The 27,991-nt window shown below is 36.1% G+C and overlaps 1 protein-coding gene across 1 annotated transcript in view; it reads left to right on the forward strand.

Moving 5' to 3' along the window:
• The first annotated feature begins 3,474 nt into the window (after nucleotides 1–3,474).
• Nucleotides 3,475–27,991, forward strand: part of SLC17A8 (solute carrier family 17 member 8) — a 29,862-nt gene continuing 5,345 nt past the window's right edge. The window contains exons 1-8 of the mRNA XM_083366527.1: nucleotides 3,475–4,088; nucleotides 12,984–13,233; nucleotides 18,581–18,699; nucleotides 20,223–20,337; nucleotides 21,691–21,778; nucleotides 25,792–25,878; nucleotides 26,000–26,136; nucleotides 27,314–27,463. Of these exons, the coding sequence (XP_083222653.1) occupies nucleotides 3,988–4,088; nucleotides 12,984–13,233; nucleotides 18,581–18,699; nucleotides 20,223–20,337; nucleotides 21,691–21,778; nucleotides 25,792–25,878; nucleotides 26,000–26,136; nucleotides 27,314–27,463 (1,047 nt within the window). The 5' untranslated portion in view covers nucleotides 3,475–3,987. The remainder of the gene's footprint in view (nucleotides 4,089–12,983; nucleotides 13,234–18,580; nucleotides 18,700–20,222; nucleotides 20,338–21,690; nucleotides 21,779–25,791; nucleotides 25,879–25,999; nucleotides 26,137–27,313; nucleotides 27,464–27,991) is intronic.

Raw genomic sequence — 27,991 nt, forward strand, 5'->3', positions numbered from 1 at the left:
ATCCACCTATCAAGTCCTTCCCATGGACCTGTGATAGGCAGAAATTGTTTGATGATATTAAAGGTATTGCTGTAAAAATAAACTATTCCAAGTAAAGCTACCTTTGCGAGAGACTGATGGTGATTTTCTCAATGCCAATGGTGTTCAGGTGGTACTCCAGATGTTTTGGACTGGCACCCATGACAACTATTAGCATTGGTATTATATTTACTTTTTATTGCCATAGTCATTCTACTTCTCTTTGCAGGTCTTTGTATTTTGTGATTTTCTCCAGTTCTTTCTCTTCTATTTTTCTGTCACCAGGTGACAATTGTTAAGTGTGCGGTGTTATGTCACAGGTCCTTGTTTGTTTGAATAATATTCTTATTCTCATAGTTTTATCCAGATAGAGGGGGATACATTGGTCAGCTCAAGGCAACAGAATATACCTAATGTTCCTGCCTCCTATTTTCCCCTCTACCAACAACTCTATAACACCCATAGCATGGTCCAGACTGGGAAAAGATAATCCTCATTTAGCAATCTCAGTTGGGACAGGCAACTAGGTCATTAAGTGAGCAGGTTGCAACTGTGCTTCCAATTTGCACAGGAAAATGCATATTGTAATGACAAACGTAACAGAGAGAGATGCTGCTGAAGTTGTAAGGTCACAAACTTACTTTTTCATCATTGTTGTAAGTGCAAACGGTCGCTGTCCAAGGAAGTAGCTAAGTAAGGACTACCTCTATAGTGCTGAATATTCCTTTTTCAGACAGTGGATTAACTAATTTTTTCCCCTCTGCATACATTTTTGGAGAAAGTTTTATTGTGCATTTTAGTAATATTCTGATCTAGTACATGCACCATTTTTAATATACGGTAAGGATAAAGGAAATCACTCAAACCATGGTTTTTCACACAGGTATGGGGATCTCAGGAAAATAGGGAGCCTATGAGATGGTTACATATCCTATTTAGTCTCTAGAGCTGAAATTTTTAAATTGTCATATAGTTACAATTTTAATTATTTTTATATATACTTCATTTAATAATATATATTTTAATGCCTATGCATCAGTGTATTTTATATTTTATTTTATTTGAAAATAAAAAAGTAATTTAATCACTCACCAAAGCATATACTTTATATATTAAACAAGCACTAATTGAACATGTATATTAGTGATATCAATGTCAATAATAATAATAATAATAATAATAATAATAATAATAATAATAATAATAATAAAGTTGGAAGGGATCTTGGAGGTCATCTAGTCCAACCCCCTGCTCAGGAAGGAAACCCTATACCATTTCAGACAAATGGCTGGCCAGTCTCTTCTTAAAAACTTCCAGTGTTGGAGCATTCACAGCTTCTGGAGTCAGGTTGTTCCACTGTTTAATTGTTCTAACTGTCAGGAAGTTTCTCCTTAGTTCTAGGTTGCTTCTCTCCTTGATCAGTTTCCATCCGTTGCTTCTTGTCCTGCCCTCAGGTTCTTTGGAGAATAGCTTGACTCCCTCTTCTTTGTGGCAGCCCCTGAAATATTGGAACACTGCTATCATGTCCTCCCTTGTTCTTCTCTTCATTAAGCTAGACATACCCAATTCCAGCAGCCGTTCCTTATATGTTTTAGCCTCCAGTCCCTAATCCAGTCTTTCTAGAGTCTCAAAATCTTTTTTACATCATGGTGACCAACACTGGATGTAGAATCAGTGTGTGTGCGTGTGTGTGTGTGTGTGTGTGTGTGTGTGTGTGTGTGTGTGAATATGCATATGTGTATATATATATATATATATATATATAATATGTATATATAAGTATGTGTGTGTACTGTGTATATATATATATATATATATATATATATATATATATATATATATATATATATATATATATATATATGGAAGCAGCAGGAGGAACACTGATGATGACGGATGGGATTTCGTCGAAACGTCGCCACAACTTTCTGAAGATGAAAGGAACGCGGGAAGAAACCCGAGACTCTAGATCTATATATATATCTATATATATCTATATATATCTATATCTATATCTATCTATCTATCTATCTATCTATCTATCTATCTATCTATATGTGTGTGTGTGTGTGTGTGTATAGATATAGATATCTATATATATAGATATAGATAGATAGATATAGATATAACATTTATATAACTGCAGAACAATAGGAAAAAAGACAACTAATTATATAAATTACTACCAACTATACCAGACATGTCAAACTCACAACGTATCAGAACTTTTTCCCCATTGCTGGCAATGGGGTGGGCGCAGTTTCATCATGATGTGTCCGGCCTGCGGGCCGGCAGTTTGACACCCCTGATCTATACTATCCAAATATTTAAGTAATTCACCAAATAGTTTGCCCTTGATTTTTAGATATTGGACATTTCAATGCCTTATTCCATACTTCTTGTACTCTTGAGTATCTAATTTAGTATATTCTAGCAATAGTGTTAATAATTGGCACTTATAAGTTTTTATAAGGAACACGTTAAATCTTTCAGTATGGAATAACAAACCATGTGCCATGATGTCACAATATAAAAACTGCTTATTAATTGCATCAGATATCAGGATACTACATAATGGTGGATAAAATCATTGTTTACTGCATTTGTGTTGTTTTGATGCAATATTATCTTGACATGTATGGATGGATTTATGTGAGGGCTTCTTCTTTGCTTAGACTTGCAGCCTGGGCTTCTATGGTGATCTCCCATCCAAATATTAACCAGGTCCATTATAGGCATTACCTAAACTGTTGAGAAGATTCTAATATAGTTTGGGAGAAGAAAACAAGAGATTGCAATGGTATTACTGGATCATACTCTTCCTTTAAAGTTTCTAATTATCTATTAAATGGTTTTAGTTTATTAACCATGTCAGTGCTTATCCTGACATCTTCATTTTCTTCTTTCATTTCTCCGAGTACAATATATTTCAAATTGCCATATTCACAACAATAATAAATACAAATTATAACTATTGGCTATAATTACTTCTACAGAGAAGACACCTGGCCTCTAATACAATATTAGTGTAATATCTGAATTGTATTTTCTACATACCATTACATTTCATTAAGATTAAGGATAACTGGTATAATTACATCCTTATTTAAACAAAATGAGAAGGTCTGGCACCAGTATGTGTATGTTTGTGTGTGTATTGTTTTAGAAAGAAGAGGGAATTGAGCAGTTTGTTTATGCTAACTCAGTTGGAAGCATTTACATCTCAATGTAATTCAATATCAATTTCTTCCTTCCCCCCCCACTAACTTTCAGTGTGACCTAGTTTGTATCCAATACCATTTGTACAGTATATAGTGATTCTGTATTAGGGAGACATTAATGAGATCAGTCACAAGTGGAATATTAGGTGTGTGTGTGTGTTTGTGTGTGTGTGTCCATCCGTCTGTTTTGTCTCTCTTTATGTCAAGCAATATCGTTATTTGGGGTTCAGCAGGAAAACAAGAGAGCAAAATAGGAGCCATGGTTTGAAATTGGGAGGGAGAATGCATAAATGTTTAATAAAGTTTGCTAGGGAGAAGCTCAAATGGCCAGAGAGAGACAGTATTGTGTTCGTTACTATAGCATCACTGAGCACATGTGTGAAGAAAGCCTAGAAAGAGGATGAGCAGCATGTTATAATGTGCTTTAGTCAGATGCATAAGCTTAACATCAGGTCCAGGATTACTCACTTTCAGGTCTATTCCTTTGAAGACTGCAGAATAACAAGAAATGCAAAACAGACCTCCTGCAATTTGCACTGAATTATTGACAATCTTTGGGAGGATCTACTGATAATTTTGGTGTGGTTATTTTGTTTGGAAGATTAACGTATCTGCCAGTTCACTCTCCCAAGGAAGAAAAGAGAAAAAAAGAACAGAACAGGAAAAAAAGACTATTAGAACTGAAAAAAAATTGATGATGATCAGTCATCAATTGACATAAAAGGATTTATCTAAGAAAGAACAGAAGATGCCTTTTGAAGTGTTAAATTCATTAAAAGAGAGACTTTTAAAGCCTGGGAAGGAAGAGGTGAAGAATACTGTAAGTGACTCTCTTGGACACTTGCAAAGGTAACAGTTTCATGTACTGTTAACGTCTACAAAGATTATAGTAAAATTAGAAAGTGAAATACGTATGTGAAATATGTAGGAACAAATTAATAAAAGAGGATATACAAGGATATACATTAGCTAGGTGTGTCCTACAAAATCAGGCAACCCTCCCCCAAAATTTAGATGGTCATCATTTTAGGCAAGCTTAATGTTATTGCTAAATCAATTTTTTTTGTAGTTTTAAATTAGTACAGCTAAAAATCATGGAAGTATTTTAGCTACACTGCTGTGAGTGTGAACAGCAATTGTGTTTCATCTTCAGTCTGTTTAAATACTGTTAAATCCACAAATATGTCCTTGTCTTTGTACTCTTTACCTGAATTTAATATGTGCTTTTTTACTTAATCATTCTAATATATTTGAAAGTATATTTCATATTCATGAGAGTTATCTGTGAATGAATTTTATATACCATGAAGTTCATAATATATTTTAGAAAAAAAACTGTGTCAACTTGTCATAGCAAAAATTAGAAGTCTTGTATGTTAAAAAAGAAGCTTTTATTAAGTTCCTATGGAAACTAGTTTTTTATGCAAACAGTAAACTTTTTACAAGGAAAAAAATAATGCCTACAATGTCTAATTGGTATGTTTTTATGTTATTTATTTTCTGAAAACAGCACAGTTGTGTTATTGATGTGCTGTCCTATAACAAGACGTTTTCTGGTCATTTTTCAAAATTTTATAAAAGCGTGAACAGGAGTATAATGTATTATTGTTACAATGTAAAATAATATTATATATAATTTCCTTACAATCTAAACTGCCATCATATGTGCTTAAACACAATTAAATATCTCTCAAGTGGGCATTTCTCTATATAAATATACATAGAATTATGTTACAGTATTAATTGCTTATACTAACTGCAGAAAAACAACATGTTTATGTTTTTTGTATTGTCCTGAATAACTGTTTCGATCCATGCTTTCTTTATTTATCAGGACCGACTAGCTCATCTCCTTATTTTATCTATAATATCTAGACATTAATGCATTCATTTGACTTGGTTATTTTCAAAAAGCTAAAAAGTTTATGTGAAACATCACCAAAAAAAAGCAGAATGAGAGTTTATATTGTGAAGTCATAACAAAAGCAATAACTTCTTCTCCCAGAGGAAAGCAATGGCAAACCATTTCTGTAATGTGGTCAAGAAAACTACATAGATGTATTGTGCAGTCACAAAGAGGCAAGCCAGACTTAATGAGGGAGACATTTTAAATTTTAAATTTGAGCACTAAGCATAAGTGTTTTCCTAGCTTTCCTGGGCAAATTATTTTTAATTTATAAAAATTTAAAAGCTACCTTCATATTAGCCCAAAGCTGATATTTCTCCATATTTTTCCAAAGTTTTAGGTTGCTGCTATTGTTAATATTAACCGTCTCTGAGTGTGATATTTGTCTCATTTAAATGAAGATATATCTACAAATATCAACAAATAATTTTAGTTGTGCATAGATTAGACCCAAGCCTTTTGGAATTCTTGCAAAAATATATATCTTTTAATCACTGAGTTATTTTCTAAATTCTATTTCAATTCCATTCAGATAGGAAACTTATTTATTTATTTTCCATATTCATTTTGCAATTTATATTGAATCCTGGTGGGTTGTTACATTGCTGATAATGTATCTTCATCCTGCTTCTTTTTCTTTTAACTCTTTTGCTCATGGACGTAAAAATACAAATATAAGATAAATAAGATTCTCCATCTTGCTGTCCTCCCCCCAAAAAAACCCCACACATGAAGCATCGGTCTATGTGACCACCCACAATAATTTAACACTAAGACTACCTTTGCATAAAATATTTAGTAAATTCTGTAATGAGTGAGGAACCATCAGACATGCAATATTTTAAAACCATGCACCTAATATTTATTTAATATTATCTACAAAATATCAGTATTATTTGTTGGTGTACTATATTTCAGGAGTGGATTATAATTATAATTAAATGAAATAAATGATACTGCCCAGTATTGATGAGAAATTAATCAAGCTGCAGCTGTCTTTTTAAATTAAAAATACTCAAAATTTTTAGAACTGTGGGAGTTTTATAAATTAAAATGTCCTTTTGAGTCTCCATCTAATAACTTGACTTCAAGTCTGTGTATGAAAACCTAAACTACTAAAATTACCTTTGGGATTATATTTAAACAGATTAGTTTTACTGTTAGAATTAAATCTGTTGATCCCTCTGATAATTTCAAATAGTAAACAATATCTTGAACTGAGATTGTTCCATGAATGTGGCATAGAACAACTGCCATTCCCACAAGAAAGGCTCTGAAGTTATTGTAAGTTGGTTTAGACATATGGAACATCTCTTTTTTTGAACATGGATTAGATTGCAAGCTGCTTGAGTTAGAGATCTGACTTCTATGCTTCTGTTAAATAATGTGACAGGTACGTTGAGAAGAACTCTCTATATCATAGTAGGAAACAGCCAACAGAAACTGTCAGAGTAATAATACTATAACTCACCCCAACCAGGTACTGAGAGTCCTTCTCAATCCCTGGAAACTTAATTTTATCTCATAAATCTGATTTTTTTAAAAAAGAAGAAAGGCAATTATTTAAAAAAGGAAAAGAATTGATTTCAAGTATTCAACAATTGAAAACAAGTATTCACTAGCAGGTAAAATTTTGTAGTGAATCATTTGACAGCAAGAATTTCTAAACGACTCGTCTATGGAGATTCTCAGTCATCCAGGTCATAGTTATCCCAAAGGTACTTTTTCACAAGGCAACTGGACTTTCTTGCTTTTCTTTGATGTTTCATTTCTCATCCAAGAAGCTTCTTCAGCCCTTGTTTCAGCTCAGAGCTGAAGAAGCTTCTTGGATGAGAAGCAAAACGTCTTCCAGTTGCCTTGTGAAAAAGCACCTTTGGGATAAAAGGAGACTACTTTCACATTTCAAACTTAATGAGACAAGTAGAGTTTTAAATTAAGCAAAATTCAGTTTTGCAGCCTTTCTGCAGCTTCCCATTTTGTACTATTTCTCTATGTTTTACATGATGCTATCTAAATTAGGAAACAGTAGCAATGTCCTTTCTCTCTTTTTTTAAAGAATTATTCTGTTTGTCTGAAGTATATACTATAGTTGGAGTTTTTCAACATTCTCTTGTATTGTTGAGACCGATATGATCATTTCAAACTTATTTGTTCTCATCAGTCAGCCATACCCTTCTGAGATTCGAACCTGGGCCGACTGCGTCTTAAGCAGTTGTTTTAACCCCTAGGCCACAGGCTCTCTCTCTCTCTTTGTTAACAATATATATAAATATATATATAAATGAACACTAGGATTTGCTTATTTTATTCTGTCCCTTCCTTTCTGTCCCTTCCTGCCTTTTACTGAACCTATCATAAGGGATGCATTGAACTTGACTGGCAGACAACAGTAGAAAAGATATCCAGTAGGGCAATTAGGACTGTAAATTCTGGCTGAGAAGTTCTTTGTGTGATGAAGCAAAAATGGCTACTGATGGTGGCAGGATGAAACAGTCCTATCACAATAATCAGAGATAAATCTTGGAAATGTACACATTTCCATGTACACATTTATGCTCATTTTATTATTTTTAACTTTTTATTTTTCCCCATAAATCAAATGGTGTGGGTATGTGTTTCTATACTTTCATAGTAATATAGTAATACTGAATAAGTACTAATAGCAATAGTAATAGCACTTAGATTTATATACTACTTCATAGTGCATTAGAGCCCTCTCTAAGCAGTTTACAGACTCAGCATATTGCTCCCAACAATCTGGACCCTCATTTTGCTTACTTCAGAAGGATAAAAGACTGAGTCAACCTTGAGCCATTCAGGATCAAACTCCTGGAGTGAGCAATGAGTTAGCCTGCAGTACTGCATTCTAACCACTGTGCCACTTTGGCTAATATGTAAATAGTATATATAATAACAATATATGACCATCTACTCAGAATGTAAAATTTTCTACTGTACCACTATACATACTATACTATGCTATACATATTACATTCACATAGTATAGCAAATTAAAAATGAGTGTAATATAACCAGTTATATTACCCTCCTAAACTAGAATATAATTTTTTTTTAAAAAATCAGGAAGTTGTCTATGGAATCATGATTTGAAAAAAGGAATGATGAATCTGCAAAGCATCCAAGCCAGTAGATCTTCCATGATTGTCCTGCATGATACAAGCCTTACAACTGCAGTTATGTGATACCTCAACAAGGTTGTTTTTAGCTGAAATCCAGGAATGAAGTACATGCAAAAGCTTTTTTGATGAGAATATTAGGTACCAGATGGCTAATATTAAACTTAGGTTCGAGAAGGCTTCAGCTTAACTAGCTAGTAATATAAATATTCTGTCAGTTCTTGCCTTCTCAGTCTTTTTTTTTTCCCATGGCCTTTTTTCTGTTGGACCCAGATTTCATTAAGATTATTGAAGACCCTGTTATGGGGCAGCAACCAGATGACATTAACTTAGCAGGAATAACTACAAAGGATTAGACCTGATTACTGCTTAAACAGGACAGCATGGGAAATACCACAGATTTACCACTTGAGACAATAAGAATTTGTCTGAACAGAAAAACTGTTTAAAATATGTATGGCAAAGAGCAGATATTTAGGAATTATTGTGTGAAACAAAGTATTTATTATTTATTTTTATTTTAATCCCATTTATATCCCGCCCTTCTCCGAAGAGTCAGGGCGGCTTACAATCTAAGAAGCACAAATCAATGTGCTTACCAATAGCCTTCATTCTATGTATATGCCTGCTTATTAGAGGGAAGTATGCTGTGGGCTCAGTACTCTTCAACATATTGATAAATGATTTAGATGAGAGGTAGAAGAGGAACTAATCAACTCTGCAGATGACACCAAGCTGGCAGGAATAGCTAAAACTCAAGATAAGCTCAAGATCCAGAAGGATCTCAAGAGACTTGAACACTGGGCCCTATCTAACAAAATGAAATTCAATGGTGAGAAAAGACCTCCAAGATCCTTTCCAACTTTGTTATTCTGTTATTTTATTTACGATGCTGTGTGAATTTACATTAAATGTCCATGCACGTAACACTGTCCTTGGAAGTATATCCATAGCAATTCCTTTGGATGTAAAGCAAATAAAAAGCTTGTAATTGTTTCAAATGATATTTATTATTTTAGGAATAAGTGCTGGGGATGATATGATATTTTATTATTTTATTTTAAATATAAGTAATAGTTAATATATTTTTACTCTCCTGGAATAAATAGAAAACAGCATGCAAATACACACACTGTGGGAGGTTTTTGTCCATTAGTAATATACTCACTTTAATCGAATACACTTTTCCTTTCCTAAAATGGAAAATCTCTGTATGGGGCTTCCGGTGGCTCCGTGGCGCCGGAGACAGCCTTCCCGGGCTGCCCGCAGCTCAGCTGTGTGATTTTTCGCCCGAAACAGCGCCGATCAGCTGTTCGGGCGAATTTGAAGCCCCCTCCTCGGGAGAAGAGGAGGGGGTGAGCCCCCAGGTGGGGGTTGAGTTCTCCGGGGCCGCCTGAGCTTGGAGCTTGGGCGGCTGAAGGATTGAACTCCCCCGTAGCCTGGGCTGCTCCCAGCTGGCTAGCGTCTCTGCTCCGGACTTTATGGAGCAGAGCCAGGCGTCTGCGACCATCCCTGCTTGAAGGAGAGACTATGAAAGGAAAAGAGCAGGCAGAGCAGTACAAGAGGGAAAGATGAAGAGATGAAGAAGATTATTTTATTTTACTCTCAAGCTTGATGGACTTTGCTTAAAACTTAAAGTGAAAGTGCGTCACAATTGTAAGTAAAAGATGGCGGCTAAACCTCCCCCTAGAACTTTTCGGAGTGCTGGAAATTCTCCGGTGCAACAACAATCATTACTGCAGGCGTTGCATTCTCCTGATGTATTGACTTCGAAGGATCTTGAAAGACATACCCAGTTAATTCTGGAGTCAATGGGTGCTAAATTTGCACAGATGGAGGAGAAATTGGAGAAATTGGAGCAGAGAATGGAAGAAAGGATGGAACAGAAACTTAGAGAGATGAAGGCAGACATTTTGTCCTCAGTGCATAAAGTTGCTAAATGTGTGGAGGTGCTGGATGACCAAGTGCAAGACTTGACTCAAAAGAATGCTATATTAGAAGCAAAAGTTTTGGAAATTGAAGATTTAAAAGACAAAATGGATAGTGAACAGAGTCTGGCCCAATTTTACCAGATGCAGTTTGCTGTGAGAATTAGAGGCCTAAAAGAGAATATTAAGGAAGATTTAAAGCAGCTGGTTTCTGAGGCTTTTGAGGGGGTATTGAATCATCCAGCATCTGAAATAAAACAAGGTATGGACAAAGTGTTTCGTGTGAATTCGTGGATTGCTAAACAGAGAAAGTTGCCTAGAGATGTGGTGGTTTATTTTGTAAAAAGGGAAGTTAGAGATGAAGTTATACAAGCTGCCTATGATACCAAAGTTGTGATTGCTGGTCAAGAAGTTTTGGTTCTAAAAGAAATTCCTCCAAAGATTTTAAAGAGAAGGAAGGATTTTATTTTTCTTGTGCAAGAGCTCAAGCAAAGGGATATAAGGTTCAGATGGGAGATCCCAGCTGGGCTGAGCTTCATGTATGATGGCAAAAGGTACTGTTTGGGTAATGTGAAGCAAGCGCATGACTTTTACAACAATGTTTTAAATGTAACCCCATCAACACTTCTGGAAGCTGCAGAGGGATCTGGAGAAGGAGAACATCAAGAGGATGAAGATGGACTGATAGACGAGAAGGGTACAGGAGGAGTTCAAGCTGCAACTCTTTTGGATGATATTAGAGAACAGAGGGTGACGCGTGCTGCCTTAAAACGCTCAAAAAAGACAAAAAAATAAGACCAGCAGAAATCTATGGAACTTCCACAATATACTTATAGACAAGTGGTAGTTGTGTTTTTAAAAGTTTTGGGATGATATGTATGGTAACAGAATCTTTAATTTGGAATTAATGGACAATTTATTACAGAGGAAGAGGAAGAAAGTTTTGTGGGTTAATGCGGGTTAATTTGTGTAAGAACTATCTATTATAGTCTATTTTGGCTAGAGAGGTTAATAGGGATAGGTGTTTGTGATGTGTAAATGAGAATATGTTTAGGTAATAGGGAAATGTGGAAGAACATAGATGGGAATGATGCTAGTTTTCTTTTATTTTAGTTTTTTATATATATTTAGTATTGTTAAGGATTGGTTTACTTTATATAAGCTAGAGAGTGATGGATTTTAGAGTTTATAATTGTTAGTATATGATTGTTTATGATTGCTTTTTAGATATATACCTTGTATTTTGCTCTGGGAAGTCGGGGGGGGGGAGGAGGGGAAGTAGAGGGGGGGAGGCAGGGGAGGGAGGAGGGAGAGGGGGAGGGGGGGAGATAGGGGGGAGGTAGGGAGGGGAGGAGGGAGGGGGAAGGGGGGTTTCTTAAAGGAAAATTGTATTTTTTAAAACTTTTCAATAAAAAAAAAAAAGAAAATCTCTGTATGAAACATCCACCACACTCTGTTCTTGAAAACCTACACAAGTGTCTGGTACAAACTGACAAAAAACTAACAAACATGTACTGCAATATCACAAGTTGTACTTGTGTCCTTACTTGTGTCATTTGTCATGGGTTTTTCATAGTGATAACACAACTCATATTTTATCATTTGCCCTTCTTGCTCTCCCCTGGGTGTGGCTCTGAACCCTCTTATGGCTTTGCATTCCTTATTTATTTATTTAGAAAATTTAATTGGCTAGCTAGCCATATTAAATACATATCTCTAGGCAGCTAAGAAACCAGTTTAGAAGAAAAACAGTATGAAAACTTTTATAAACAAACCAGAAAATATACGGTAATCCAATATAAAAACCAAGGTACCACTTAAGATGTTCAGAATACAAATACACATTTATTGTATTATTTAACTCAAGCATATCCTCTAATTTAAACTATTGTTACTAATGTAATTCTTAATGGTGTGTAAGAAATACAGTTGTTTCTAGAATTTTAAATAGTTTAAGAACTGTCAGGTTTTTTGAAAATACAGCATATTTTCTATTTTAAAAAATAGCCAAATCTGACTAGCTTAATGAGAGTTACAGAGAATACAACTCTCATCAAAGTTACATGCAAGTTCCCAAGACAGCTGAGGATCAAACATACTTTCAAATAATAGATTTGCTAATGAGATCTCTAAATAAAGTTCTGCAAAGCAAAGGCAAGCAATGGGTTCTGTTCTGGAATCTTATTTTCCATGCTGTATCATACAAGCCTTCGATTTAAAATGGAGGTGGAAAACGTCAAGCTATTGCTGAACAGCAAACCTGAGAAGTCTATAATTTCTGTAGTTCAGCAACAAATTGGGGGGGGGGGAACAACACAACAGATTCCCAATCTATGTTTTTAGTAATATCACATTAAAATACATTTTTAAACAAAATACTGTAAATGGTACACTTAGGACTCACTCTCTAACACTGCAGGTTTTATTCTGTGACTGTCTCCCTGGTGGTTGATGAACTAGATTTGCAGCTGCCTCATCAGAAGTGCTACTGTCACTATATTAACTTTCCAGAATATTCTATGAGTCATACAGAGATGATGAGTTACAGTTTCAGTACTTTTGGAAACTATGGCTACAACATAGGACATCAGATTGAAAATGGGTACTCTGTAAAGACTGGCTCCTTCTTTCCATGCTATTTAAGCATAATTTATTAAGAAGTGGGAATGTAACAAAAGCATTTCATTATTTAGTTATTTTAAGTGTGTAACAGTAACTTCTGAGAGTATATTTTTCTCTAAACACACCTTGTCTCTGTTTTGCATGACTTTAGAAAAATTGATGGAACCAACTTTGAAAGAGATGCCATAGAGCTGAATGAAGAAGGAAGACCCGTGCAAGCAACAACTAAGTCACCTTTATTTGATTGCTATTGCTGTGGATTACCTAAGCGTTATATTATTGCTATGATGAGTGGTCTGGGATTTTGCATTTCTTTTGGAATTCGATGCAATCTTGGTGTTGCTATTGTGGAAATGGTCAATAACAACACAGTCTACATCAATGGAAAACCAGAGACTGAGGTAAATAGAAGGATATATTATTTTAACACAGAAAAATAATATCTTATAATACTCTAGAAGAGATCAGATTAAAAAGTATTATCTTTTTTTCACTGGAATTAGCAGATATTCAGATAGTATAAGCTAATTAGGGTCTTTGTGATTGATACAGAACAGACTGTTCTACTCAGATAGATCAGTTTTCCAAAGTCTCAGAAACTTTGGCTCATGTACTAGGTTTTTTCCTCTTACTAGAAACTGATTTCTACTTGTGCTATTGAGAGACACAGTGATATTAAAGTTTGTCTGTGTGCATGTCTGTGAGCCTGTGTGCCTCCCAGTCAGTATTGACTCCTGACAATTGCCTGGACAATCCCTGTAGTTTTCTTGGCAAAGCTTTTCAGAAGTGGCTTGCTGTTGCCTCCTTCCTAAGGCTGAGAGAGAGTGGCTGTGCCTAAGATGGAACTAGAACTCATGGTCTCCTAGTTTCTAGCCTAATTCCTTCACTACTATCCAAATGGGCTTTCCATTAAGCGTTCAGTGGCATTTATGAAATATTATGTTTTAACTCCAATAGTGATTCTTCATTAGATGTACAACTTGTTTTTCCTCCAAGGAACTCAAGGTAGAGTATATATTTCTCCTCATATGCCAATACTCACAGGTTTTATAATAACCCTGTGAAGTAGATCAGGCTTACAGATGCAAATAGGCCTAGATGGAACAAAGAGCTTCATAAAACACTTTTTATTGTTAGCTGCGAAGTCGTGTCCGACCCATCGCGACCCTATGGACAACATTCCTCCAGGCCTTCCTGTCCTCTACCATCTTCTGGAGTCCATTTAAGCTCACGCCTACTGCTTCAGTGACTCCATCCAGCCACCTCATTCTCTGTCGTCCCCTTCTTCTATTGCCCTCGATCTTCCCCAGCATTAGGCTCTTCTCCAGGGAGTCCTTCCTTCTCATTAGGTGGCCAAAGTACTTGAGTTTTAGCTTCAGGATCTGGCCTTCTAAAGAGCAGCCAGGATTGATCTCCTCTAGGACTGACCGGTTTGATCGCCTTGCAGTCCAAGGGACTCGCAGGAGTCTTCTCCAGCACCACAGTTCAAAGGCCTCAATTCTTTGGCGCTCAGCCTTTCTTATGGTCCAACTTTCACTACCATACATTGCAACTGGAAAGACCATAGCCTTGACTATACGCACTTTTGTTGACAGGGTGATGTCTCTGCTTTTTAGTGTGCTGTCTAGATTTGCCATGGCTTTCCTCCCCAGGAGCAAGCGTCTTTTAATTTCTTGGCTACAGTCCCCATCTGCAGTGATCTTGGAGCCCAGGAAAATAAAATCTGTCACTACCTCCATTTCTTCCCCATCTATTTGCCAGGAATTGAGAGGGCCAGATGCCATGATCTTGGTTTTCTTAATGTTAAGTTTCAACCCAAGTTTTGCACTCTCCTTCTTCACCTGCAACAAGAGGCTCTTTAGTTCTTCTTCACTTTCTGCCATTAGAGTGGTATCATCTGCGTATCTTAGGTTGTTGATATTTCTTCCGGCAATCTTAATTCCAACTTTTGATTCATCTAGCCCTGCCTTTCTCATGATGTGCTCTGCATATAAGTTAAATAGGCAGGGCGACAGTATACAGCCTTGCCGGACTCCTTTCCCAATTTTGAACCAATCAGTGGTTCCGTGTCCAGTTCTCACTGTTGCTTCTTGACCCGCATATAGGTTTCTCAAGAGACAAATAAGATGGTCTGGTACTCCCATCTCTTTAAGAACTTGCCACAGTTTGTTATGATCCACACAATCAAAGGCTTTAGCATAGTCAATGAAGCAGAGGTAGATGTTTTTCTGGAACTCCCTAGCTTTCTCCATGATCCAGCGTATGTTGGCAATTTGATCTCTAGTTCCTCTGCCTCTTCGAAATCCTGCCTGCACTTCTGGTAGTTCTCGATCCACATACTGCTGAAGTCTAGCTTGTAGGATTTTAAGCATGACTTTACTAGCATGAGAAATGAGTGCAATGGTGCGATAGTTTGAACATTCTTTGGCACTGCCTTTCTTAGGAATTGGAATGTAAACTGATCTTTTCCAATCCTGTGGCCACTGTTGAGTTTTCCAAATTTGCTGGCAAATTGAGTGTAGCACTTTTACTGCATTGTCTTTTAAGATTTTGAATAGCTCAGCTGGAATACTGTCACCTCCACTAGCTTTGTTGTTGCTCAGCTTTTCTAAGGCCCACTTCACTTCACATTCTAGGATGTCTGGCTCGAGGTCAGTGACCACCTCATTGTGATTATCAGGGACGTTAAGCTCATTCTTGTATAGTTCTTCTGTGTAATTTTGCCACCTCTTCTTAATCTCTTCTGCCTCTGTTAGGTCCCTGCCATTTTGGTCCTTTATCATGCCCATTTTTGCATTAAACGTTCCCTTCATTTCTCCAATTTTCTTGAAAAGATCTCTGGTCCTCCCTATTCTATTGTTTTCTTCTATTTCTTTGCACTGTTCATTTAAGAAGGCATTCTTATCTCTTCTAGCTATTCTCTGGAATTCTGCATTCAATTGGGTGTATCTTTCTTTTTCTCCCTTGCCTTTCGCTTCCCTCCTTTCCTCAGCTATTTGCAAAGCTTCCTCAGACAGCCATTTTGCTTTCTTGCATTTCTTTTTCTTTGGGATGGTTTTGGTTGCTACCTGTTGTACAATGTCACGAACCTCTGTCCATAGTTCTTCAGGCACTCTGTCTATCAGATCTAATTCCTTAAATCTATTTGTCACCTCTACTGTATATTCAACAGGGATATGATTTAATTCATACCTGACTGGCCTAGTGCTTTTCCCTACTTTCTTCAGTTTAAGCCTAAACTTTGCAAGGAGAAGCTCATGGTCTGAGCCACAGTCAGCTCCTGGTCTTGTTTTTACTGACTGTATAGAGCTTCTCCATCTTTGGCTGCAGAGCATATAGTCAATCTGATTTCTGTGTTGACCATCTGGTGATGTCCATGTGTAGAGCCGTCTCTTGGGTTGTTGGAAAAGAGTGTTTGCTATGACCATCGTATTCTCTTGACAGAATTCTATCAGCCTGTGCCCTGCTTCATTTTGCACTCCAAGGCCAAACTTGCCTGTTATTCCAGTTATCTTTTGGCTTCCTACTTTAGCATTCCAATCCCCCATGATGATAAGAACATCATTTTTTGGTGTTAGTTCTATAAGGTGCTGTAGTGCTTCATAGAACTGGTCAATTTCATCCTCTTCAGCACTGGTGGTTGGGGCATAGACTTGGACTACTGTGATATTGAATGGTTTGCCTTGGATTCGAACTGAGATCATTCTGTCATTTTGAGGATTGTATCCCAGTATTGCTTTTCCTACTCTTTTATTGACTATGAAGGCTACTCCATTTCTTCTGAAGGATTCTTGCCCACAGTAGTATACCTGATGGTCATCTGAATTAAATTCACCCATTCCTGTCCATTTTAGTTCGCTGATACCTAAGATGTCAATGTTCAGTCTTGTCATCTCTTGTTTGACCACGTCCAGTTTTCCTTGATTCATGGATCTTACATTCCAGGTTCCTATGGAGAAAAAATCTTTACAGCATCGGACTTTCCTTTCACCACCAGACACATCCACAGCTGAGCGTCCTTTCGGCTTTGGCCCAGTCGCTTCATTCTTTCTGGCGCTACTAGTACTAGCCCTCTGCTCTTCCCCAGTAGCATATTGGACGCCTTCCGACCTGAGGGGCTCATCTTCCAGCGTCATATCGTTTTGCCTTTTGGTACTGTCCATAGGGTTTTCATGGCAAAGATACTGGAGTGGGTTGCCATTTCCTTCTCCAGTGGATCACGTTTTGTCAGAACTCTCTGCTATGACCTGTCCGTCTTGGGTGGCCCTGCACGGCATAGCTCATAGCTTCATTGAATTACGCAAGCCCCTTCGCCACGACAAGGCAGTAATCCATGAAGGGGATAAAACACTTACTGCACAGTAAAAATGGAGATTTAAACAAAAAGCAATATCATGGAATGGAGGGAGAATACTTGGGGCCAAATTAAAAGCCTCTAAATATATGATGCAGTGGCTCAGTGGGTTAGGATGCTGAGCTTCTCGATCAGAAGGTCAGCAGTTTGGCGGGTCGAATCCCGAGTGCTGCATAACAGAGTGAGCGCCTGTTACTCGTCCCAGCTTCTGCCAACCTAGCAGTTTGAAAGCACGTAAAAATGCAAGTAGAAAAATAGGGACCACTACGGTGGGAAGGTAACAGCGTTCCATGTGCCTTTGGCATCTAGTCATGCCGGCCACATGACCACGGAGAAGTCCTCGGACAAGCGCTGGCTCTTCGGCTTTGAAACGGAGATGAGCACCGGCCCCTAGAGTTGGAAACGACTAGCACGCATGTGCGGGCGAACCTTTACCTTTTACTAAACATATTATGTCTTCTCTGAAAAACTAAAACTATTAGCTCAGCCACAAAACATTTAGAAAGCCAAGAGGTCCTGACACTCTGGGAAAAAATCCTGGGAGACAAGGAGAACTCTGGAAAACGAAAGAAAGTAACACCCTGTAAAGAAATTGTGGTCATGTAATAACTGCCTTCTTGTTCTTTCAAAACCCCATTGTAGTGCCATATCATTTTACAGGTCCCACTGTCTTCACTAAGTGCATGATGTGTTATATCCAGTGAAATACCTGGATATATTCCAATGTACATAAATCTATAAAGAGGGACTGTATCCCCATCCCCTTTTTAGACGTGTTTTGCCTAAGCAAGTTTGGTCAATAACCCAATATGTGCTTTATTGTAATGTGTCCTGATCTCAGATGAAAGGTGCCCTTAAAATATTCTACAAATTACAGTCTGAGTGAAGATATATTAACAAGAAATGCACTAAATCAAGGACAACCGTAGCACAACTGGGGAAGATACCTGTATTTAGAACAAAGGAGTTCTTTAATTTGGCTAATCAGATAGGTGAATAGCTGCAATAAAAATGCCCCAGATATTTTTCTTTCTTGTGTTAGAAATATGATTGTGAACAGTAAGTATATCAGCAAGGACTTTCAAACATTCAGATGTAAAATGAAATTTGTGTAGTCCATCAATTTGAGAGCATACCAGCTGATTAATTAATTAAACACATTTATTTAATACTCTAAACATATTATATATAATTTAAGTATAGTTTAATTAATAAAAAAGAACTCACAAAATTTTCCCCTGCCATCAAATACGTTTGCTTTTACAGCTCTTGGAGGATTAAAAATCCACAAATATTGGTTAATGATTACTGAAATATCTGGAGTTTGCAGTAAATTTTTTTTACAAACATCAAGATGCTGGCTGAGTTACTATTTAATATTGTTTTATTTGTAGAAAGCACAATTCAGCTGGAATCCAGAAATAGTAGGACTCATTCATGGATCATTTTTTTGGGGCTATATTGTTACACAAATTCCAGGAGGCTTCATTGCAAATAAACTAGCAGCAAACAGGTAATATCTTAATATAATATAATGCAATACAGAATTAAGAAAAACAGATGATATGTACAAAAATATGTACAAAAATAGTGTTACTATTCTAGAACTCAACATTTTTAACAATATATAATCATTTGTGGATTTAAATGACATGTAGTATTACCCATGCAATATGGCTGTATTACTATTATCCTTCTCATCTTTTCTACCATCTTATCCTATTGGTACCTTATGATTTTATTATTTTGTTGTTTGTGTGCACATCGAGAGCTTATGCACTGGAGACAAATTTTTTGTGTATCCAATCACACTTGGTCAATAAAGAATATTCTATTCTGTTCTGTTTTATTCTATTCTAAAAATGTATTGATATAATTTAAAACAGTAACAACAATTTTTAAAAATATTATTTCCATCCTTTTTATGGACATTGTGAGGAAATGGACATAGTATGGCAGCTTAAGGATCAATAGTTAATATTAATCTTTATTTACCATAATGAAGCACAAAAATAGTTTATTACTGTAAAACTACAACTACTAGTAGTTTCTCTGATAGTTATTGCTATTAATTTAAGGTGCTGGTACTTACCTTTAAAGCCCTACATGGCTTAGGTCCGGGATACTTGCAGGATCATCTGCTGCCGGGAACAAATTCCCATCGTCCAGTACGCTCACACAGAGAAGGCCTCCTCAGGGTACCGTCAGCTTGGCAATGTCGGCTGGCGACCCCCAGGGTGAGGGCCTTCTCTGTGGGAGCGCCAGCCCTATGGAATCAGCTCCCCCCTGAGCTTCGGATGGCCCAAAACCTCCAATCCTTTTGCCGCGGCCTCAAAACACTCCCACCAGGCTGACCTGGACTGACAGGCATTTTAATTAATTTATATTTAGAATTTTTAATTTATTTTTTAATTCTTTAATTTTAATTTATTGCACAGATGATTTCAATTTTATTTTTATTTTGATTTCTGTACTTATTATATGTTTTGTTGTTAGCCGCCCTGAGTCCTTCGGGAGATAGGGCGGGATATAAATCCCATCAATCAATAAATAAATAAATAATTAAAGTTTGTCAGATTATATATTTGTGTTCTGAAATAAAAATAATGATGTTAATTTCAGAAGAACTTAGTAAAGAAAGCTGTGGACTAAAAAGATTTTTAATATTGAACATTTTGAGAGTAACATTTATAAAAAAAAGTTCACAGTACAAAGAACTATAAATATCATATATTTTCGTTTGTGCTCAGCTAAATTGCTCAGTTGTATTAGCTGGTTATGTGCAATTCTAGAATATAAAATCTTCAATGAAAGATTAGTTTGTCCTTTTAAAAAAATGATCTCTGGATAATTTTGATTTCCTCAGTTTAGTATATAGTATCAGGGCATCACGCGAGATTTTTAAGAAGAGACTGGACAGCAGGGGGCTGGACTAGAAGACATCCAAGGTCCCTTCCAGCTCTATTCTGATTGATTGATTGATGATTGATTGATTGATATGAAATTATAGTGGAAAATTATATTTCTCTTTTTTAGGGTATTTGGAGCAGCAATTTTCCTAACTTCAACTTTAAACATGTTCATTCCTGCAGCTGCCAGAGTACATTATGGGTGTGTTATGTTTGTAAGAATTTTACAAGGCCTTGTGGAGGTAAGTACCAATGTAGACGTTTATTTGCAACAGTTATTAAGTTTTCATTAATTGCATGTAAGCAATACAAAAATTAAAATAATGTTTGCATCATTCCAGGGCAAGTAATTTTTTTGCAACTATGTTAAAATTGAATTTCTTGGTTACTCCGAACTTCCAACTGTCTACTGTTAATTAAGAGGGGGGATATTAGTTAATTTACATTGGTGAACCTGATAATACTTGAAGTAGAATTATTCCCATATTGTTAACTTTTAAAGTAAATACCACTGATCTTAGTAAGTGTATACCTAGCTCCTTAAGTGTATTTAGGGTTGGATTCTGTATTCCTTCCACCAAAAGGCAATCTGTTCCAATGATTAAAGTATTAGACTAAGACTGGGAAAAATGAAATTCAAGCTTATCGTCAGTTATGGAAACTTCTTGGATGACTTTGGACTAATTAATTTGGGGAAAGGGGTGGAAGAAAAAGAGCTATGAGTCCACATGACTTCTTGCAACAAAAGTAAGATGTATACCCAACAAATAAGTATTAAAAGGACCACTATAAAAATAAAAGCTATAAAAATGCTTGATGTTTGAAAGCTTGGTGACATAAAGAACAGGAGGGGAACTTGCAGATCCATTATGCTGGGTATCAAGAGGGAGAGCAAATGAGAGCAAGTGCCATCTCCTTTGTAAACACATAGTGATGTCACAACAGCACAATGGTGGTTTCATCATTTTGACTAAAGCATCTGAGCTGGCAGAGGCCTCTGGAAATATGCTATTATAGTAAAATTCCAAAAAACAAAATGAATTGAAGTTTAATTTGCAGCCATGTAAATTCTGAAAGATGAGAAAATATGACGTGGAATTTCAACTAATAATTTCAGCTTCAACAAATAACAAGCAGGTTCCTATTGAAGAAAATCAGTATTTGAAGTAAGTGGATCCTTCAAATCCTTTCCATTCTTAAAACTATTAAAACAAAGCTTTGTGTCTGGGGCAGGATTTTAATAAAATATCTTCACAGATATTGGTCTGTGATATTTACATTTGAGGAAATATAGGTAGAGTAAAAAAACTAGTGTAAATAAAGGAACCAAAATTCTAACAGAATTCTAACCAGTGAATCATTATTTCCTTTCTGTACTGTATTATATACATATTATAATGTGTGTACGTATACATACATGTGCGCACATACACATTTCAAGTTAATTCCTTTGTGTTGTGTGAGATGTCTTCCTTTTGCAGATGATTCCTGTCTAAAACAGTAAAACAGTAAAACAGTTACTTGCAGGTAATAAAAATGAGAGCATAAAGGAAAATTTTAAATGCAAAAATTTAACACTGTGCAAAATTTGCTAGGGGGTGACTTATCCAGCATGCCATGGGATGTGGAGTAAATGGGCTCCTCCACTGGAAAGAAGCAGGCTGGCAACTATTTCATTTTGTGGTATGTTGATTTTTCTTCTTTTGTTTTGAGAAAATACCTTCACAATGGGTTAATGAAAAATAATATGCTGATTATAAAAGGTATTCACATATTTTTCATTTGAGGATTTAATTGCCAAAGAAACTTTCTTAATACTTGAAGGACATTTATTTTGCCTTATGTGACTGGTGTAAAATTGTTGTTTATCTTATACGTTTCAGCACATATGTTTTCTACTTTCTCTATGATCATTTCAAATAGGAAAAAATTAGGAAAAATGTTTTTTCTTTTAATGCTTAGATTTTTGTTGCTTTAACATATACTCACTCATATCACTTGCTTTAACATACTCACGTATCAGATATTGACTTTTATTTATACACTTCATTTACTTCTTATATTGTATATTCAATTCAATTTTTGCAATTCAGATAACATACAATAAGAATAAGAATTGGAAGGGAAGGGAAGGGGAGGGGAGGGGAGGGGAGGGAAGAGAAGAGAAGAGAAGAGAAGAGAAGAGAAGAGAAGAGAAGAGAAGAGAAGAGAAGAGAAGAGAAGAGAAGAGAAGAGAAGAGAAGAGAAGAGAAGAGAAGAGAATATTTTATTTGGCTGTATGATTAAACATACAAAGAATTTGTCTCCAGTGCAGAAACTCTCAGTGTATATGCAAAGCAACATAACAACAACAACAACAACAATAATAATAATAATAACAATAACAATAAATAAGGGGGGGTAGTAAAGAAGATTAGAAGGGTAACAGTAATACAGCCGTACAACATGGGTAAATACAGTATATATAGAGAGTAGACAATACTGTGAGAGGTGTTCAGCAGAGTGATGGCATAAGGGAAACAACTGCCTGTTGTCTAGTTGTTTTAGCATGCAATGCCCTATAGTGGCATCCTAAGAAAATGAGTTGAAACAGATTATGTCCAGGATGTGAGGGGTCTAGATATTTTCTCAGCCCTTCTGACTCGCACAATATACAGATTTTCTATGGAAGGCTGGCTGGTTGCAATTGTTATTTCTGCAGTCCTAAGTATCAGTTGGAGTCTATACCTATCCTGTTTGGTTGCTGTACCAAACCAGACAGTTATAGAAGTACAAATGACAGACTCAATAATTCCTCAGTAAAACTGGGTCAACAGCTGCTGGGGCAGTCTGTGTTGTGTAGCCGGTTCTTTTCAGGCAATGAGCGAGACGGAAAGTTCCAAACAGTAACATGTTTTATTGAAGTCAAGCAGAACAGAACTGAAACAGTGGCTGCTGTGCAGCTATTTATACGGTTGGCCACTAGGCGGCGACCAATAGGTTTGAAGGAAGCCATTCCTGCCCCAAATCTACCAATGATAGCCCTGGAGACAACAAGTCTGGCTTAGTCAGTAACCGTTACACATACATACCATTGAGCAACCGTTAATGCAGCATTTAAACAGACACGTGAATCAGTACAAGCAATAACCCCAATACATTACAGTCTGAACTTTCTGAGTTGACACAGGAAGAACATTTTTTGTTATGCCTTTTTAATGATGGTTCTAATGTTGGGTATCCATTTCAAATCCTGGGAGATGATAGAACCCAGAAACCTGAAGGACTTTATTGCTGATATTGTGCTGTCTGATATAGTAAGAGGTGTAGAACAGAAAGGCTCCTCCTAAAATCCACTCTCATCTCTACAGTTTTAAGCATGTTTAGCTCTAGGTTATTCCAGCTGCATCACAACGCCAGTTGTAACCACAAGATTCAATTCATACAACCAAATGCTAAGCTAACATATATGGCTAGTTCATGATTCCATGTGTTGTGAGAAATATACTAATCAATAATCAAACTCAATTCCAGCTTCAGTAGCCATCCTTTAACTTATTGATATTATTGTCTTTGTGCATTAATTCATTCCTCTTCTGAGTTTGACTGCCTTACCTTTTATTTATTATTCTTTTAAAGTTTTTATTTATTTCCAGACAAGTTGAATGTTGATCAATGTAAGCGCAATTACCTAAAAATTCTTAAGCAATTTATTATACTTGATTCAAATATTGTTTAAAAAGAATTGTTGGAACATCTCTTTTAAGGTACAGCTTGGATAAATGTTTTGAACTAGTTTATTTATAATTATTTCCAAGAACAGTTCCAATGTTCTCAAGATGCCCAATAGTTCATACATAAGTTAACTGTCTATTAAATAATATAAACTAATTTTAAATGAGGAAAAGAAGAACACCTGAGTCTATGCATCTTCCAGAATAATTAATTAGCAACACTGGGAAATGCCAAACTAGAATTTCATGGCTTGTCTTTATGAGCTCTCAATAGGATCCAAATGCCATTTTTTTAACCATTTACTAGCAACATGTTTTTCCTATAAATCATCACATAATACTACTTACAGCAGTAATGTCCTGAATTATTTCATGTTATAATATTGTAGAAAAGGCAATCCTCAGTTTTTAGGGCCAAAAGGCACACTTAAAGTTTTGGGAGTAATATATAAACACCTCTCATAATGAAAGACAGTGGGCATAGCCAGGTTTTTGTTTTGTTTTGTTTTGTTTTTTGGTATGTATGTGTGTCTCTGTGAGTCTGTGTGCACACATGTGTACATATGTGTCCACATACAAAAACATATTTACCAGAAAATAAACTGTTGAGATTCCTCCTCTGAATCCCTCTTAGCATTTCAGGATGAGTTTTACCACATCCACACCCGTTTTTCTTTTAGGGGAGCAAATGTAAAGTCTCCTTTTAGCAATGATGATTCCAGGAATATGACTGTGAAGTTTTGTTGTATTTATAAGATTTATAAATGATCTCGCTCCTGAGGCTGTAGGCATTTACAACATCAAAATACAGTACAAGGATAGTAGAACAGAAAACAATAAAACCAGATATAATGAGAAATAATATTGGCACAAACCTTCCTCTGACTGCTTAATTACCTAACAGCTCTTTGAAAAGCCAAATTTTAATTATTGTCTAGCAGGGAGAGAGAGAGAGAGAGAGAGAGAGAGAGAGAGAGAGAGAGAGAGAGAGAGAGAGAGAGAGAGAGAGAGAGAGAGAGAGGAGAGAGAGAGAGAGAGAGAGAGAGAGAGAGAGAGAGAGAGAGAGAGATCCTTGCATCAGGGAACAGATAATCAAAAAGAAGGGAAGAAGCCCCAAGAATGTCTTCCTCATTTTTTTCCTGTTGCACCTCATACTAGGATGGAATCTCCCACATAATAGGGAATAGTCCTCCCTATTTACCCAGGCTGAGCAGTCAGTATTTAGTTCAAGGAAGTGTTATCTAAGATTTCCTGGTCCTATATGTTCACAACAATATGGAATAAGGTTACTAGGGCTTTCTTCTCAGGCTTTTTACTACTACTACTACTACTACTACTTATTATTATTATTATTATTATTATTATTATTATTATTATTATTATTATTATTATTAGCCAGACTAACAACAACCCTGAAAGTTTTAGGGCTATTCAATGCAACTTGTATGTGTTTTTTGTAATTTGCACAGATCCATTTGTCTATGTATTTTGTATGGTGTGTTTTCATCTTGTTTTGCTATAGTATGAGTTTCCCAGGACTGGTTGAGTTGCCCAGGGCTGGTTTGGTACCTAAATTGAATGAAGTCAAGAAACAAACAAAGGGGATAGGTCTTTTATCTGAGGTCATGTTAGATTATTATTGGGAAACGTGAGTTGTAGTATTTCAAAGTGCATTCTCAGTTATCTGTATTTCAGCAACACTAACAGCTGCAATGTTGTCTAACACAAACAAGTGTGTTCCATAATAAAGAATCCATGAATCCAACACTTTCCTACAATGTTTTCATCTCTCTTACTGCAAAATGGGGTGTATTTATTTATTTATTTATTTACTACATTTATAAGCAACTCATCTCACTATTGAAGCAACTCTGAGCTTATAAAACTTTAGTTAACAAAGTAGTGCTCTTCCAAACAAAAAATAATGGGTTAGGTATGTTGGAACACAGCTGTTGATCCATATATATGCGGCTTTTGTTGCAGGTTCTTATGCTGGGGCAGTAGTTGCTATGCCACTTGCAGGTGTATTGGTACAATATATAGGATGGTCATCTGTCTTCTATATATATGGTAAGTTGCCAAGTGAAGAAGAATATCGTAGATGAAGTAATATGTGTCGAAATAATGCTGACAAATATTTTGTTAATATTTTGACTGATTGACAAAATCCTGTTTCATTCTACATTTAAAGGAATATTTGGGATAATCTGGTATATGTTCTGGCTGCTGCAAGCTTATGAGAGCCCAGCTGTTCATCCAACAATAAGTACTGAGGAAAGAATTTACATAGAAACTAGCATAGGCGGAGCCAACTTAATCAATACCAATGTAAGTTATATGTAGCCTCATTTCATAGTTTTTCCCTCTCTTGGAAATGTTTTATTGTCCAAAACTACTGCAGAAAACATCAATTAACAACAAATTTGTTGTTGCATTTGGTCAGATCACTATTGTAACCAGTGGTGGGATTCAAATATGTGAACAACCGGTTCTGTGTGTGGATGCCGCTTCTGGAAGTCCGTTCTGGGCCTGGTCAACAAAAAATTAGCTACTGATTGTGCCGAACTGGTGCAAACTGGCTGAATCCCACCACTGACTGTAACTAATGTTTGTGAAGATTCTAACCCCGATAATCTTACTCCTAAACTTCTGTGCTTGTTGATTTAATATCCTAATTTATGCTTAGGCGATAGTACTTTGACCCTGAAGCCTTTTGTTAGACATTCCAGATTTTGCCTGATGTGATTTTTAGATTCAGCAACAGAAATATTCTTAATACATAAATGCAAAGGAAGAGAGAAAGAGTTGTGGACACAGTTTTCAGTCTCCCATCTCTCATCCCATGTTTTTGAAATCATAAGATGGTGTAAATCAAACAGGTTTTTTTTTCTTGTTTCTAAGCTTGTAGCAAAAAGACTTCTAAAATTTTTCTCTGGCTCTTTATATAAAAAGAAAGTTTGGAACAACTTTGCATTTTAGCATTAAATTCCAATGATTTTTTTAAAGAAAGATTAAATCTGAATTCCATAAATATGCATAGGGCTATACTATAAAACAGATGAGCTATTTCTATCAGAATGCATTTCCTTCCTCTCGAGTTGTGATTTCAGGGCCTACTGAAGTTTCAGGTGCCTTTCAGCTAGTAGTGGAATTAGAGTTGCATCTCTGAGCCAAAGTGCAAGACCACCCAGACTGCCAGTCTCAAATGTCTGCTTGAGGACAGCAACAAAGGGATGGAGCATGGATTCCTGGCTGGTTAAGACATGCTGAACACAGTGGGTTGATGCTGCTTGCTGCAGAATCTTTTCCTTTTCATTATGTAAATAACAAAAAGAGAGGTTACTTATTCATGTTTGTTTTTCAAATATTGTTTTCTACGGTGAAAAAGCTTTTCCCAAAATAATACACATGAATGACAAATTGAACATTACATTGATGCCTAACATTATCCAGCTGAACCACGACTTTCCATCATTCTAAAAAGCTTTGGCATTCTCTCTTCTAGAGATTTAGCACTCCTTGGAAGCAATTTTTCACTTCGATGCCAGTTTATGCAATTGTTGTGGCAAATTTTTGCAGAAGTTGGACTTTCTACTTGCTGCTCATAAGTCAGCCTGCTTATTTTGAAGAAGTCTTTGGATTTGCAATAAGTAAGGTAAAAATACAAAGCCAAGGAATTTTTCTAAAGGTCTGAAGGTAACTTGCTGGTTGTGCTCAATTATTTTTGTTTGCTTATACCAAATAATTTGGCATGTTTAAATCTTCTCTTAATGTAGCTCACTGTTAGTCAGTGCCAGCTGCTTGACATACAGATAGCATAATAAAAACCAAGGACTGTTTGACAAGAGTGAAAAAAGCTAATCTGTATATCAATAGTCCTATGATACAAATGATGTTTTGTTATCCAATGGCTTGTACATTCTATAACAGCATTTTATAAGCTGTCTTTGGAGGCAGCCCTTAAATTCTTTGGATGTTTGTTACCAACATATTGCATATTGTATATGTATACAAACATTGTATATTTTTAATTGAACTGTTGGTGTTTTAGTACTGAACCTCAAACTGGAGGCCTGTATAATATTTGACAATAATTTTATCTATAGCAAATGTTCAAATAAACCTGTTAATTCTGTTGGAAAATTAAGATTTACTTTGTTGATGAAAAACCACATCCAAGACA

The sequence above is a fragment of the Vipera ursinii genome, assembly GCF_947247035.1.
Source record: "Vipera ursinii genome assembly, chromosome: 6".
Taxonomy (NCBI): domain Eukaryota; kingdom Metazoa; phylum Chordata; class Lepidosauria; order Squamata; family Viperidae; genus Vipera; species Vipera ursinii.